Source organism: Xenopus laevis, chromosome 3S (genome assembly GCF_017654675.1).
Source record: "Xenopus laevis strain J_2021 chromosome 3S, Xenopus_laevis_v10.1, whole genome shotgun sequence".
In the NCBI taxonomy this organism is placed as follows: domain Eukaryota; kingdom Metazoa; phylum Chordata; class Amphibia; order Anura; family Pipidae; genus Xenopus; species Xenopus laevis.
In genome coordinates this window covers 44,864,663-44,879,759 of record NC_054376.1, presented here as the reverse complement: position 1 = coordinate 44,879,759, position 15,097 = coordinate 44,864,663, and the positions used below count along the sequence as shown (strand labels likewise).

At 39.4% G+C, this 15,097-nt stretch overlaps 1 protein-coding gene across 4 annotated transcripts in view; it reads left to right on the top strand.

Moving 5' to 3' along the window:
* Window positions 1-14,619, top strand: part of ticrr.S (TOPBP1-interacting checkpoint and replication regulator S homeolog) — a 48,805-nt gene extending 34,186 nt beyond the window's left edge. For 2 of the 4 annotated variants that reach the window (XM_018255324.2, XM_041588233.1), the window contains 12 exons: window positions 1,433-1,515; window positions 2,199-2,429; window positions 2,560-2,647; window positions 5,646-5,721; window positions 6,571-6,714; window positions 6,896-6,986; window positions 7,256-7,317; window positions 9,883-10,029; window positions 10,205-10,332; window positions 10,429-12,832; window positions 12,967-13,248; window positions 14,049-14,619. In XM_018255324.2, the coding sequence (XP_018110813.1) occupies window positions 1,433-1,515; window positions 2,199-2,429; window positions 2,560-2,647; window positions 5,646-5,721; window positions 6,571-6,714; window positions 6,896-6,986; window positions 7,256-7,317; window positions 9,883-10,029; window positions 10,205-10,332; window positions 10,429-12,832; window positions 12,967-13,248; window positions 14,049-14,200 (3,888 nt within the window). In that variant the 3' untranslated portion in view covers window positions 14,201-14,619. The remainder of the gene's footprint in view (window positions 1-1,432; window positions 1,516-2,198; window positions 2,430-2,559; window positions 2,648-5,645; window positions 5,722-6,570; window positions 6,715-6,895; window positions 6,987-7,255; window positions 7,318-9,882; window positions 10,030-10,204; window positions 10,333-10,428; window positions 12,833-12,966; window positions 13,249-14,048) is intronic. The other 2 variants (XR_005966615.1, XM_018255326.2) reach the window with 2 other exon arrangements.
* Window positions 14,620-15,097: the final 478 nt, after the last annotated feature.

The window sequence follows — 15,097 nt, the reverse complement described above, 5'->3', positions numbered from 1 at the left end:
GATACAGCAAGACTGATTAATAATCAGAATATACAGACTGCACTGGGTCCTGTGTTGTCATGTAATCTAATGTGGATTTTATAGTTTTTGTATTACAAACTTTCTCAAACTCTGCAGAACCAGTGGCTGCAGCAAAATAATCCTCCAAATAGCCCTGATTATCTGTTTAAATCTGGCTCCATGATCTTTGTCCCTGCAGCTGGAGTTGGAAACCGTAAAAGGCAAAAATAAAATCCAGTACAAATCCAGCCGACTGCTCGGCTGTGAAGTAAGGCGGGGGCTCCCCCTGCTGTTCATAAGTATGATTGTTTCCCTGCCCAGCAGTTAGGGACCGTCTGACAATTCCTAGCAGTAAATGAAGGGGGAATTTCACTGCATACAGTCAGGTTTCTTATAAAAACGGTACACATTTTTAAATTAAAGTATATTGGAGATATCTAGTATAGATAAATCTAAAAAAAGACGTTTCACTACTCATCCAAGCAGCTTCTTCAGTTCAACTGGTGTGGGAAGTTCTCAGCATATAAACTCTTCCACGAATCCAATCACAATGGCACATTGTAACTCTTCAAAGAGGTGACATCTGAAGAAATTCACTGAGGTGTAGATTCTGTGTAGTTACCGTATATACTCGAGTATAAGCCGAGTTTTTCAGCCCCCAAAATATGCTGAAATACTCTACCTCGGCTTATACTCGGGTCAAGCGCAAAAAACGGTCCAGGAATAGTCGCCAGCGTCCAAGAATAGTCTCCAAGAATATTTGCCGGCGTCCAAGAATGGTCGCCGGCATCCAAAAACGCGACGCCGGCACCTCCAATGGGAGCAGAAACCCTCAATTTTTTGATTGAAACTTACCAGAAGCTGCTGCATTTCTCACACTCGGCTTATACTCGAGTCAATAAGCTTTCCCAGTTTTTGGAGGTAAAATTAGGTACCTCGGCTTATACTCGGGACGGCTTATACTCGAGTATATACGGTACTGTGATAGTATTCTGAGAAAATTTAACAAGCATAAATATATATGAATGCTTCTGAAATTATGTTGCTAAAAGGAAAACTGTAAATAAATATTTGGGTAATATCCTTAGTACTATTTTTTGTGCCTTCCAAAAAGAGCTAAATGCATATGCAGATATGGGTCAAATGCATGTTTCCACCTAGGAAATTGAAGTGCTTTTCCTCCCCTGGTTAAATTTGCATTTAGGCATCATTGAACCAGGTAGAGGTAAAGTGTGCATATGTGAAGACTGAGAAGGTGGCCATACATGTATAATCTCCACACATTTAGTATCCTGTACTACCTGTGGTGCTGATCAGATACAACAGAGGACCTCCTTTCACTGAGCTAACTGTTAGTGGTGGGGATGATAATTTGATTTTATTCGTCTCTTTTTGTGCCTGCCATGCCTGTAACTTACTTAATGTTTTCCAGATTGCAGATATACTACGCATTGTATCTTTAACCGAAGATCCATTGTTTCTAACAAAGTTTCTGGAAGAACATGTCCTTACACAGTATGTTGTGGGGTGTTTTTTGGGAGGAGGGTGTAACGGAAAAATTCTTCGTGCTTTTAATAATTGTTTAAATAGGATTCATTGTCATTTGTTTTCTTATGGTTTCACTAACAGTGATTAGTGACCTGAATAACAAGAAAAAAATTCCAATTGCAACAGTATGTTAAGCAAATTTCAAATTAGCTTTGAATAACACAAAACTTGGTTGTATCACCTTATTCAACTACACAATACTTCTTCTTCTGCTGCAAATTATCTTTTAGCAATTAGAACTCCAGAAAAAAAATATTACCTACAGTACAGTAAAAAAGAATGATATCTTTAAACATTTAAGAAAAATATAATGTAGTGTGAACAGTGTCTTAGACACTAGCTAAATGAAATGGCATTTAAATGATCCCTAATATTTTAATTTCAAAGCACCAAAAATCTTAATTTGTTAGTGATTTTTTTTTATGAAAATATTTGAAATATGTTTGCATGATGCATTTACACCAATAACTTTTACTTTTGTATACCACTTTGCTCCAGGTTTTTTTTTTGCTTAGTCAGATGACCCAGGTTTACCTCATTTTAAATTGTGTCTAAAATAGAATAGAGTTCAGTGTGTATTTCTAGATTATTAGTTTGGTTATTGATTGTATAAGCATTTTTATCTTCATTCTGTTCTTTCTAATTGATAGATACATTGCATCTGTACCAAAAATCCTGGCAGACATATACTTCAGCCTTGGAAGTCAGATCCCTGAAGAACTTGCTGTGGTTCTTCCTTCTGACGGTGATGACTCCATAATGAATGAAGAGAAATCTGTAAAGTCTCAGCCATCCATCTCCAGAGTCCCAAGTGTGGCTCCAATAGGTGCAGAGACGGATCAACTTGAGGATCTACGTACCCGATCTGCTAAAAAAAGAAGGTATGCTGTTAATCACACACACAAAATTATATACATGTTCTATCCACTGTTTGTCTTCTGAGTGCTACATGTTGTGCAGCATAAAGACTAAAATCTTTTTTTTTTTTCTTTTTTTTTTTTTTTTTTGAAGGTCAACTGCCTTGGCAAGGCACAGGAGTGTAGCAGAAAGCTCTCAAGGTTTCCGTCAGATTGAAATGCCAAAGAAACAACTGAATAAAGTAAGTATTGGTGTAGGAACTGCATGGTATAAAATGCAAGTCTTATAGCACATATTATCTCAGAGGAATAATTATTATTTTTTTTTTAAATGGACAGCATACATCTTAAAACGACTTTGTTAAAGACTAACACATAAATAGGACTTGTGTTAAAATTACATTAGGGTGGTGACACATGGGGAGATGAGTGATAAATCTTGGCTACTACGGGTTACTAATCTCCCCGACATGACTTCCCACCAGCAACAATGTAAATCACAGGTGCAATGGCATGCGTGTTGCTTCGGTTTTTCAAAATCGCCGGAAGTTTCCCTTGTGAAGCAACTTTGGGCGATTTTGGAAAAGGAAGCTACACGCATGCCATTCCACTGGGGATTCACATCCTTGCCGGTGGGAAAGCATTTCGGGGATATTAGTTGCCCACAGTAACTAAGATTTATCGATTGGTGACTAATCTCCCCGTATGCCACCAACTTTAAGCCTGGTTTAATTTAAAAAAATCAATATTTACCCTATTTTCTGGCAATTATAAAGCACTAATTTGCAAGTTGGACTATTTGCATTGACCCTGCCCTCCCCATTGGCAAGGCAGTTTGTTTAGAGTGCCTACCCTTGAACAAACCTCTCCATTGAGCAACTCATTATCAGATGCTACAAAGCCTTTTACTTTGTAGATTTTGCATTTTGATCCTTCGTGGATGCAAACCAGTTTAATTGAACTTCTTCAAAATGTTAGCCCATTTTCTCTGTTGTCTCAGGGGGACACAGGGACTCTTGGGGTTAAGCTCCACCCTCTAGGAGGCAGGACACTTAGAACAATTTGAAGGGGGCTTTTTCGGGACTCCGACTTAATCCCACACTGCCATAATCCCTCAGTTTTTAAGTGTCCTGCTTACTAGAAGGACAAACAACCCTTTGTCCCCTGAGACAAACTTTTTATAGACTATAATTCATCACAGCATCAAGATGGGGTGTCTCAGTGTCAGGGCTACCTGCTCCATTCAGGGTATCACCTCCTTCGAGGGACAGCACCGGGGTCTTAACCTAGCCTCTTGGGCTATACTGACCATTGGACAATGCCTGCTCCCCGTCCATAGGGGTGACGAAGGGTCCTGCCGGTTGCACAGTGCTTGTGAGTATTGCCAGTGCGCATTCACATACAGCTTTATCTTCCCCTCCCTTATCCCTGACCTTAGTTAAAATGGGGTGATTGAGCCGCAGGAGGGGACAACGCAAGACAGCTGCGTTTTCCTAGACTTTTCCTCTCTACCTTCCAGAAAATTCATCATGTCCCGGGTCCCTTCCAACCCCAAAAAGGCCCAAGCCTTTTACAACTGCATCGCCAACATGGAACAAAACGGGGTGATTGTACCAGTACCTCCGTCAGAGACATTCTCGGGGTTTTACTCCAATCTGTTTCTAGTTCCCAAGACGGACGGATCATTCAGACCAGCACTGGACCTCAAATTCCTCAACAAACACATTCGGTCTGTACGATTCAAGATGGAAACACTGCGGTCAGTGATCCGGGGATGGACCAGGGCTCCTTTTGATGTCCCTGGACATCAAGGATGCTTATCTTCACGTATCGATATGGCCACCCCATTACCGCTTCTTGAGGTTTGCCTTCAGGAATCAGCACTACCAATTTGTAGCGTTACCGTTTGGCCTGTCCTCAGCTCCAAGAGTCTTCACCAAATTGTCTGTCACAGCAGCAACAATGAGACTTCAAGGTGTTTCGGTGACACCGTACCTGGACGATCTCCTTCTAAAGGCCAGAACAGAAGAACAGAGCAGATAGAGCCTACAGCAGGCAATAAATCTACTTCAGAGTTTCGGCTGGACCCTCAATTGGGAAAAATCCAACCTGCGACCCAACCACCAGGTGATTTTTCTGGGTTTCGAGTTCAACACTCTAACACAACGGGTAAGCTTACCCCGGGACAAGCAGATGAGGATCAACAGATCATCCTCCTACTCTCTAACCGGCGTTCCACTGTCCATCTAGCAATGAGAGTCCTGGGACTGATGGTGTCTTCCATCGAAGTGGTACCCTTTGCACAGATTCACCTTTAACCTCTACAATCCAACATCCTATCAGGATGGAAGGGAGGATCTCTATCACAAAGGTTCGCTCTCCTAAACACAACAAGAGAGTCCCTCTCCTGGTGGCAAAGACAAGAAAATTTATCGACGGGCCAGTCCTGGGCGATGCCAGACTGGACCATAATCACGACAAAGGCAAGCCTGTTAGGTTGGGGGGCAACTTGGAACAACCTATCTGTACAAGGTCCATGGTCCTCCGAAGAGGCCAAGTTATCCATAAACATTCTAGAACTTCGAGTGGTACGACTAGCCCTCGACCACTGGTCTCGCCATCTTCAGACCAGGTCGGTCTGAGTACAAAGCGACAACTCCACCACTGTTGCGTACATCAACAGACAAGGAAGAACCCGCAGCAAGGCAGCTCTAGCGGAAGTACAGCAAATTCTAACTTGGGTGTTGATCAGCTCAGTCAGACTATCCGCCATCTACATTCCAGGGGTATCCAAGACAAAAGCGTATTTCCTCAGTCGCAACCAGCTGGATCCGAGTGAATGGGAATTCCATCCGGAGCTGGTGAAGATATGGGGTCTTCTAATGGCATCCAGAACCAACAGCAAAGTAACCAAATTCTTTGCTCGCTATCGGGATCCGCTGGCAATGGGGGTGGACGCCATGACTCAACCCTCGCGATTCCAACTGGCCTATATCTTCCCCCCCTCTGCCCATGCTACCTCGGCAATATGTCTAGCCCCATGTCAGATTTCAAAATTGAATATAAAAAAATCTGTTTGCTCTGTTGAGAAATGGATTTCAGTGCAGAATTCTGCTGGATCAGCACTATTAATGGATTCATTTTGGAAATTTTTTTTTCCGATGACAGGATCCCTTTCACGTTAGATCTCACTATGAAATGTACATGTTAATAAACTTTAACACTTTTTTTAATCTTCAGGAAAACTTGAAATCCAAAGCTATTGTAGTAATTGAAAATGTACCTCTCCCAGCTCAACCACAGAAAGATGCTGAAGGTATTGTTTGTTTTTGTTATATTGTGTAAGTCAATAAGGAATTTATACAGAGATGTGTATGTCTGGATAAGAGCTCAGTGCTTCTTTCAGTGTTGAATTTGAATACCATTTTACTGAGCCAGGGTACCCTGTAGTCTCCATATTAACGAACATCTTTTTATTGAAATACATGGGGCTAGATGAGTTGGATTTGATAGTATCTAGTCAACATTGTGTTTTGACTCTACCTAGCCATCTAGCCTTGTGGCTACCTGCTGGATTCTCTTTTTGTCATCAGACAAATACATACAGGATCTAAAACGGTTTCCTCTTGACAATTTGAAAGTAGAGTTTCTGCCAGAAAACTGCTTTTGGGGAAAGACAATAACTAAGTTGTTGAGATTTCTGTGCAATAGTAAGAGCTAAAAGCCCCTAAAATTAGAAGAGCAGCTAGGTTTGTCCTAATATGTGACACTGCCTTTTTCAGAGGTAGAGATTTTCCATTGTGCAATCAGAGACACTAAAGGTTTTATGTTTTTTAAGGGAACTTGTCTTAAGGGCAGGTAATAATATCAGAATAATATCCTTTCCTATATCCTTTGCAGTGATAATAAAGTTGAGCTTAGCTGAGTTTTCCCAGCTGCTAAATGTAAAAGGCTCTGCAACAAGAAGTGATAGCCATCAATATTTTGCTTTTGTTGATCTCAGAGCTTATTGCCTTAACCCATGCTCACTGCTTATGTAAGCCCAAGGCCTGTCTACATTTTTTTTCCTAACATGAGCATTATTTGCATTTCTGTATGTTTTGTAGTCCTTAACATGTTACTCTTGTCTCTGGACTTGTAATCAAACCATTGTTTTCCTATAAAGCAAAAGTAAGAAGAAACTTGTTTGTTCAAGAGCCCCGTTCACCAAACAAAACAAAAAGATGCAGTAAAATGCCAAGAAGCCAGTCTGTATCTGCAGTAGAGGGTCTGAAGCGGAAACGCAGCAAATCTCATGATAGCTCTAAAGGTAACCATTAATGTGACCATTATCTTTTAACTGGATAGAATTTTTTTAGTATTATAATATTCAACATTTCTTTGAATATGAGATTCCCTTTCTCTCAGTTCTTGCCATGGAAACTGGCACTAAAAAAAAATCCTGCATCATTTTCTATACATGTAATTGCATGGTGGTTGTTTTATTTTAGATCACTACAAGTTGTTGACGAAAAAAGTATCTGAGACCCCTCTTCACAAACAGACTGCAAACAGGCTTCTTCAAAGGCAGATCAAAGGACGGTGAGCTGCTTTACAAAATGTCACTTTTTAGACTTTAATCCCACTATAAGCAAATAGAGAAAAATATATAGTAGTGGTGCACCTACACTCCTCAACAAAATGTTGCCTTATACTGCATATAAATTTCCCATATAGATTTCCTTACAATACAGGTGAGATTAGATTATTTTTTTTTTATACAAATTCTTATACAAAGACTCAATTGCCCCCAAAATCTTTGTTTGCAATATTTTAGGTCAGGCAATATGACATAGATGTTTCTATTTCAGGCCTTCTGAGTCAAACTCCAACATCAGCATTGTTGAAGAATCTCCAGCAAAAGAAATCAGAGGTAAGAGAAATAAAAAGAAGTAGTAGTATCATTTGCAACAATGGAAAATTGGTATCATTTGCCACAACCCCTACATCTTGTAGATCTTTCTTTTTCCCCGTTGCTATGGTCATTGTTTCCCCAATTTATAACATAGGACATTGATTTAATAAGGAGTACACAAATCCTGTTCTCTCTTCAGGGTGAGATGCCAGTTGTTCACTGTTACTTATTCAATTTTCTTTTTTTACATTTTTAAATCATGCAGGCATCACTATTTAGAAATCCATCTTGCTTTTTTCTAACCATTTTTGGTTGCTTTGCATTATGAAAAAGAAAAGTTGTACACAGTAGTAAGAAGAGGCAGGAGTTGCCTGCTTATAATTGTATAACTTTGTATAATCCATGAAAACAATCCATGAAACAGTTCAGTTTAGCATGAGTTCAGTAACAGTCAGCAATCATCAGTTAGTTTTAATGTTTACTGCAGGTTAGAAACTAAAAGCAAAACCATTTCTTGCTATAGGCACTTGCAAAAAAGAAATAACACATAGGAGGACGAATAGCATTATTTGAATGATAAAATGGCAGAAAATGAAATGAGATCCTTCCTCTAAATGACAATTCCTTTGTAACAAATAATGGATACAATAAAGCATGGATTAATATAAACTGAAATACGGGTATAGAATCCATTATTCGGAAACCCGTTATCCAGAAAGCTCTGAATAGACTCCATTTTATCCAAATAATCCACATTTTAAAAAAGTATTTCCTTTTTCTCTCTAATAATAAAACAGTACCTTGTACTTGATCCAACTAAAATATAATTAATCCTTATTGGAAGCAAAGCAATTATTTTGGGTAGGGATGCACCGAATCCAGAGTTCAGTTTCAGATTCGGCCTTTTTCAGCAGGATTCGGATTTGGGCGAATCCTTCTGCCTGGCCGAACCAAAACAGAATCCTAATTTGCATATGCAAATTAGGGGCAGGGAGGGGGGATCACTTAACTTTTTGTCACAAAACAAGGAATGTAGATTTCAGTGGACTTCACTCCAAAAATAGATGCAAATTAAAAAAGTTTTATTTATACAAAAAGGAACATCTCAGAGGGAGGCCTTACGCGTTAGTTAGTCATAGGCCAGGGATACTCAGTACAACCAGTGATATTTAAATGAAAAAAATAATTGAATTCGTATTATTAGGACAGAGAAGATGTTTTATCATCTTCTCTGTCCTAATAATAAGAATACAAGTGTCACCTTAGCTATATTATAACACTGTATTATACATTTTTTTACTACAAAAAGTATTTCCTCATGGTATAAATACATATTTCTGCTTTGTAAATATGTAATTTTATCTATTTTTACTTGCTAATTTCCGTGTGTACTTGTATTTATTTCTTCTGGATAAGCCAGTCACAAATGTTCTATGCATTCTGATTGGTTAACCAGATCACTTCTCTGATTGGTGTTTTCATTTAAATATCACTGGTTGTACTGAGTATCCCTAGCCTGTGACTAAGTGCTCAGAAGGCGTAAGGCCTCCCTCTGAGATGTTCCTTTTTGTATAAATAAAACTTTTTTAATTTGCATCTATTTTTGGAGAGAAGTCCAGTTTGTGCCAGTCTACCACTGAAATCTACATGTCTAGCATAGCCTCCCCGAGCTGAAGGTCTGGGGCTTGAGTGCCTGAACCCCCTGATGTTATTGGTGAGTTTACCTTACTGCCTACATTTTTTGTCACACTGGAACTCTTTTCCTCTTTACCTATCCCATTACCCTTGTTAAACTTTTGTTACAAAACAAGGAAGTAAAAAATGTTTTCCCCTTCCCACACCTAATTTGCAAATTAGAATTCAGGTTCGGTATTCGGCCGAATCTTTCGCGAAGGATTCCGGGGTTCGGCCCTAATTTTGGGTTTATATGATTTTCTAGTAGACTTAAGGTATGAATATCCAAATTACAGAAAGATCCCTTATCTGGAAAACCCCAGCTCCCGACCATTCTGGATATTAGGATCCATACCTGTATATTCTGTGACGAAAATGAAGAGTTTAGTCTGGCAACTCTGGCTTAGTGATGCCATTGTACTACTTTGTCTTGGGCAAGTTACATACACAGGCATTGTGCAGGAGAATTATTTCCCATTTAATTTGAAGGATTTGCATGCAAGGCAAAGACAAATAAATATTAGGAGAAATATAAGAAGAATTTGATCTCTATAGGCATCCATGCAAAGTCCAGCTGTTGAATACTAAGCAGTTTGGGCAAATAAATGTCATCCATTCATTTGAACAGACTGACTGGTCTGTTGAAACTGATCATCTGTAAGAGTACCTATACATGCCAAGATGTACAGGAAATGAGGTTAAATTGCCCAAGTTGTCCAACTAAATCTGTCCACCTTGTTTTAAAAAAAATTACTATCCATTTGATTGCAGTTAATACTTCAAACAGCTGCAGTACTGCAGGTACAGTGCAGTGTACTAGTCAGTTTTGGGAAAATGTTAACTTTTCCTGGATATTTATATAAACGTAATTACTTGTACACATAATTTTTTTTTGTTGCCCTATTATAGATATTGATTTACGAAGAAGCCCACGCATTAAGCAGCTATCTTTAACAAGGAGGAACTCCTCGACTTTTTATGCTTCCCAGCCCAAATCCCGTAATCTGGAAAGGGTGAATTCTGCAACACGGTCTCAATTGTCTAGAGATCAAACAGGTATTCTTATGAAATAGAAATGTTGCCAATTGTACTCTGCGTTCAATTACTTAAGATTGCATTTGAATTTCAAAAAGCTGCCTATATATTAAATAATACTGGGTTTATTAAGTGCATCTTGTTTTGAATAGTAATTACTATTAAGCTTGTAATACTTTATTGTATTAATTTGTAGGCAATTCCTCCATTTCTGAGGTCAAAACACCTAAAAGGCTCCTTTTTGGGGAAGTCTTCGATATGATTAGTCCTCCAACAACCAAAAGATCTAGAAGAATTCTGGACACTATTAATCCTGTTTATAAGGTCAATATAATGTTCCCATAGAACAATACAGTTTCTTCACAATTCTAGCAATAAATACCCGAAAAAGTTTTAATTTTCTTCCTCCTTTTCTTTAAGACTCCAGGAAAAACTCCTAGGAAAACTCCAAGCAAAAACATTCCTAATTTAAAAGACCAGCCAGAAAAGATTCACACTAAATCCCCTTGCTCACCACGTACACCACATACTCCAGCCAGAACACCCAAAAGGTTAAAAACCCCTTCCAAAGGTTCTTCAGAAAGGAAAAAAGCTGCTAAAAACCTAGGGAAATTATTCTCTCCATCTAAAACAGAGGAGAAATCTCCTTTGAATCTTTTGGGAAGGAGAAGTAAGAGACTAGCACAAAGGACTCCTGAAAAAGATGGTTCACCAAACAAGCAATCTATTTGCCAAACTTTACTGGAAGTAAAAACGCCTCAAAAGTTGCAAAGACTGGAAAGTAAGGATTTCAGATCACCTTCAAGGACTCCTAAGAGAAGTAATAGCACTACTCCTACAAAACAAAGTATGCAGATCTCAAACACCCCAAGGAAATCCGATCCTAAACACCCCCAAGAGTGTGAATCTCCTGGACGATCAGGATATAACCTTCAGACACCACAGAAGCATATTTTGGCTTCTGTTCCCAATACACCTATTCTGCAGACACCACAGAAACCTATTTTGGCTTCAGTTCCGAGAACACCTGTGTGTCACACCCCACAGAAGTCTATGTGGCCTTCTGTTACTAATACACCTGTCTGTCAGACACCACAGAAAGCAATTTTGACTTCTGTTATGAGTACACCTGTTTTTCAGACACCGCAGAAACCTATTTTGGCTTCTGTTCCAAATACACCTATCCTTAAAACACCACAGAGATCTGCTTTGACTTCTGTTTCTCATACACCATCACCAAAAACATACATTATGAAGGAACTAAATGTTGCATTAACTCGTATGCGACAATGCACTCCTGAAAAAGTCCTTGGTTCAGATTTATCATCATCAGTTACTTCCTCATCTGCACTCAAGTCCTTTTGTTCAGAAAAAGCAACATCCATTTGTCAGAAACCCAAGAAATCATCTATTGCATTGATAAATCATTGTTATTTGCAAGAGTCTGGTGCACCTGCACCTCTGACAGATTCACTTCAGAATAATAATGATGGTACAAAAGCAGAGACTACTTACACTGTGCCTGCACATATTCCTACGCAAATGCAGAATGTCATATTTGCTGGCGAGTGTACTGATTCTCTTTCTCCGACGTTTGTTTCATCATCAAGTATTCCTTTTAAAGATAAAAGTTTGTCACCTGATCTGGAAGATGCTTTATCCGATGTTACATCATCAAAAGCTGAAGAGGTTACTATAGTAAGTGAAAAACTTGACTCCTCTTCTTTGGACAGCCAGGGAGCTACAGATTCTTTTATTAACAGTTCCCAAACAGAGGAAAGTATTGATATTTCAGAAGCTCGAGTTGTGTCAACAGAAGCATCTGAGCTGAAGATGAAAGTCCTCATTACACGAAAACCTTCTGGCTCAGGCCTAAGTTATCTGCCAACCACTCCAAAGTCTTTGGGAAATGTGTTTTCGACCTCAACATATGGTTTACGATGCACTCCCGACAGAAGACAGAGAGAAGCTGCTGCACGACTTGGAACTCCCGAGATTCCTGCAAAGTTCTCAACGCCAAAGAGTCATCTCAAAATGATTCCTCAGTCAACGTATGAAGTTGAGCTTGAAATGCAGGAGTCTGGTTTGCCGAAACTTCGATTCAAGCGAACAGACTCAAATTCAACAATTGATATGGATTTTAACAAAACACCAAAGATTTCCAGGAAAAGAAAAGGGAATGAAAGTCCTTTTAATGAGAAGTGGTGTAGCAAACATGTAGTAAGGACTGAATCTGCTTGTGTTTCCCCTTCCTGTGTGCGGACTTCTCATTATACACCAGGGAAAAGTGGAATCCAAACTTTTATTTGTCAGTCTTACACACCTAACAGATGTGCTTCGGCTGCTGCTTCTCCATCCCAGTCACATACAGGAGTTCCTTGGACACCATCTCCAAAACATAAAGAAAAACTTAGCACAGATGTCATTAATAGCTGGCCTAGGAAGAAAAAAGCAACAGCTCTATGTTCAAATCTTTTAAAATGTGATAAGATTCCAGAATATCCAGAAGAAGATGGAGGTGATTTTGAGCTTGAAGGAGTCTCTAAACTTTTGGAGAAGTCTCCAGTTATTGGACAGCAACGTAAAGTTGATGGAGGGACGTTTGGACTTGGGTCTCGCAAGCGAGTTTTCAGTCTTGTGTCCCCCACCAAGGAAACAACAAATCATGTCAAAAGACTGTGTACGTTTAATAGACATGAGGATAGCAGCATGGTCACACACCAAACCAAAGAAGAAATGGAAATCTTCTCTTCAGACCAAAGTCTGTCCTCTTATTTAAACTCTTCACAACAAAGCATCTGTGATGATGTTTTTAATATGACAGGTAATACTTTCAAGTTTACTTTTATGAATGTGTATAATTTTATGGGCACATTTTTGCTGGTGAACATTTGTCTGTACATTTTCGCCAATATCTGTGTTCTCCAACCTAACTTGATGCATCTCTGCTCCTTACAGCCTGCTGCTATTCTGTTTCCGCAGAGCCTTGTCTTGCCTGCCTCTTCCCTCCTGTCAAATTTTGCAAGAAAGTAACCAATTACTTTTTCTTTTTACAGTTTTTACAGCTTGTTAAATATGATGTCTTTTCATTCATATATTGTTTTTCATTTCTAGGTTTTACCCCACCCAGCAAGGTACTGAAAAATCCTTTATCTGCCAGTGGTCTTCTGTCCCTTACTCAATCTCCTTTGTTATATAAAGGAAAAACTCCCTCATCCAAGAGAAAAAAAACAATTCAAGGTACTTCTTTAAATAAATTCAGTCATTATCATGTGATAGTATGAAAGGACAGTTAAAATTGGTTCTGCTATTTCCAACCATGCAATAATCCTGGCAGAACACCTACAAATAATGTGCATGGAAAGAAGTTGTACCTGTGCATTCGATCTGAGGGAGTCCATTCCAAGTCCGGACTGAGAATTAAAATAGGCCCTGGCATTTCAGGTACATAGAGGCCCAAACAGCCCCCACCAGCCCACTAAATAGTGACTTTCTATGGGACCTTATAGCAGCCCCTCTGGCATTTGCCAGAACCCACAGATTGCCAGTCCAGGCCTGGTCTGTTCTGTGTACTGAAACCATGAGGAAACAATATTTCGCTTCTCCTATTGCCAGGTAATGTTTGCAGCCTATGCCAATTGCTTGAGTTATTACTACTCCTAGATGCCTTTGCTCCCTATGGCAATCGCTCTGGTAAAAGACATAATCATGCGTCGCGGTATAATGCGATAGGGCAATTTTACCAGCAGCAACCGACATAGGCTGCGTTTTAAATGTTTGCTAAATAGCATGGGTGACTAAAACACCCTGTGTGGCCTTGCCCTTATTGAGTGTTTCTGTATTCCTTGGCATAGTAGAGATAAACAAATATAGTCTGCTAGGATTCTACTTCATTTTTAATGTCATGCGGTAGAGGAGGTTTTCAATTACAAACCTCCAAGTCTCTCGTTTATTAGACAAGAACAAGTGCGTCAGAGCCGTTTGCCGAGTTGCTATGAACAAAGCAAAGATAAATAATGTTTTTTTTTTTCTTGTTACAGATGTGTTTTCTGATGTTGACAGTGACCAAGGAACACCGACACGGAAAAGACAAGTAAATCCAGCAGCTGTTTCCGATGACTCTCCCCTCGGCAAAGCCAATGTATTGAGTTCTATCGGCAAAACACCTAGCCGGAAAAAGCTCATTACATAATGTGTGGGCTTAGTTGCTGCTTATAGGCTCTTTATGAAGTTTACATTTCTTGCCACTTGCAATGACATGAAGTCCATGGTGAGTCCTGTATTGAGCAACCGTGCATTAAAATAGCCAAAGATTTTCACACACAAGTAAGGAAGCTTGTGTGTGATAATGCATAAAATGAATGAATTTGCTTCTCGGGTCTCTATGGTTTTCATCATCCTTGGGCTTTTGCTGATTAAGCCTGTTTCTTGTAAATGATTGTAAATATCTAAATGTTTTTTCCCATAGTGTATATTTAAATTAAACTTGTTTTTTATACGGATCTGTATTTTTCAGTTTCCAAAGAGAAATGCAGACCTATGTATATATGATGCAGATATGAAAATATTTTATTGGGCAATTCTGTAATAATAAACAGTCATTTGAATAGACTGTGTTTGTGTATACAGTACACTCTATCCATACTACATATGCAGGGCCGCTCCTGCCATGAGGCAACGTGAGAATCTCGCCTCAGGCGGCATGGAGCGGGCAGTTACCAGGGGCAGCAAAAGGCGCGACTGGTTACTTTACGAATTTTACAGTTTTTTAAAACGGAAATTCGGCTCAATACACTAGCGATGCGCCCCTCTGCACCCGCTAAAAGCGTTAAAAGCACAGAGTCGGAGGGGGGCAGCATGGGGCCTCTGCCTCAGGCGGCATCAGCCCCTGAAGCGCCACTGTATGTATGGTTAATATCTCTGGAACGGTAGTGCTAGCAATGTACATTTTATTGAATTCCCATGTGAAGGGTTAAATAGAAATTAGCTGAAGGTGCAATTGGTCAATATCTTTGTTTAAACTCTAAAAAAACTGAGATTCCTTCTATATAAATTAAAACGGGTACCATCCATTGATTTCTGCTGTTCT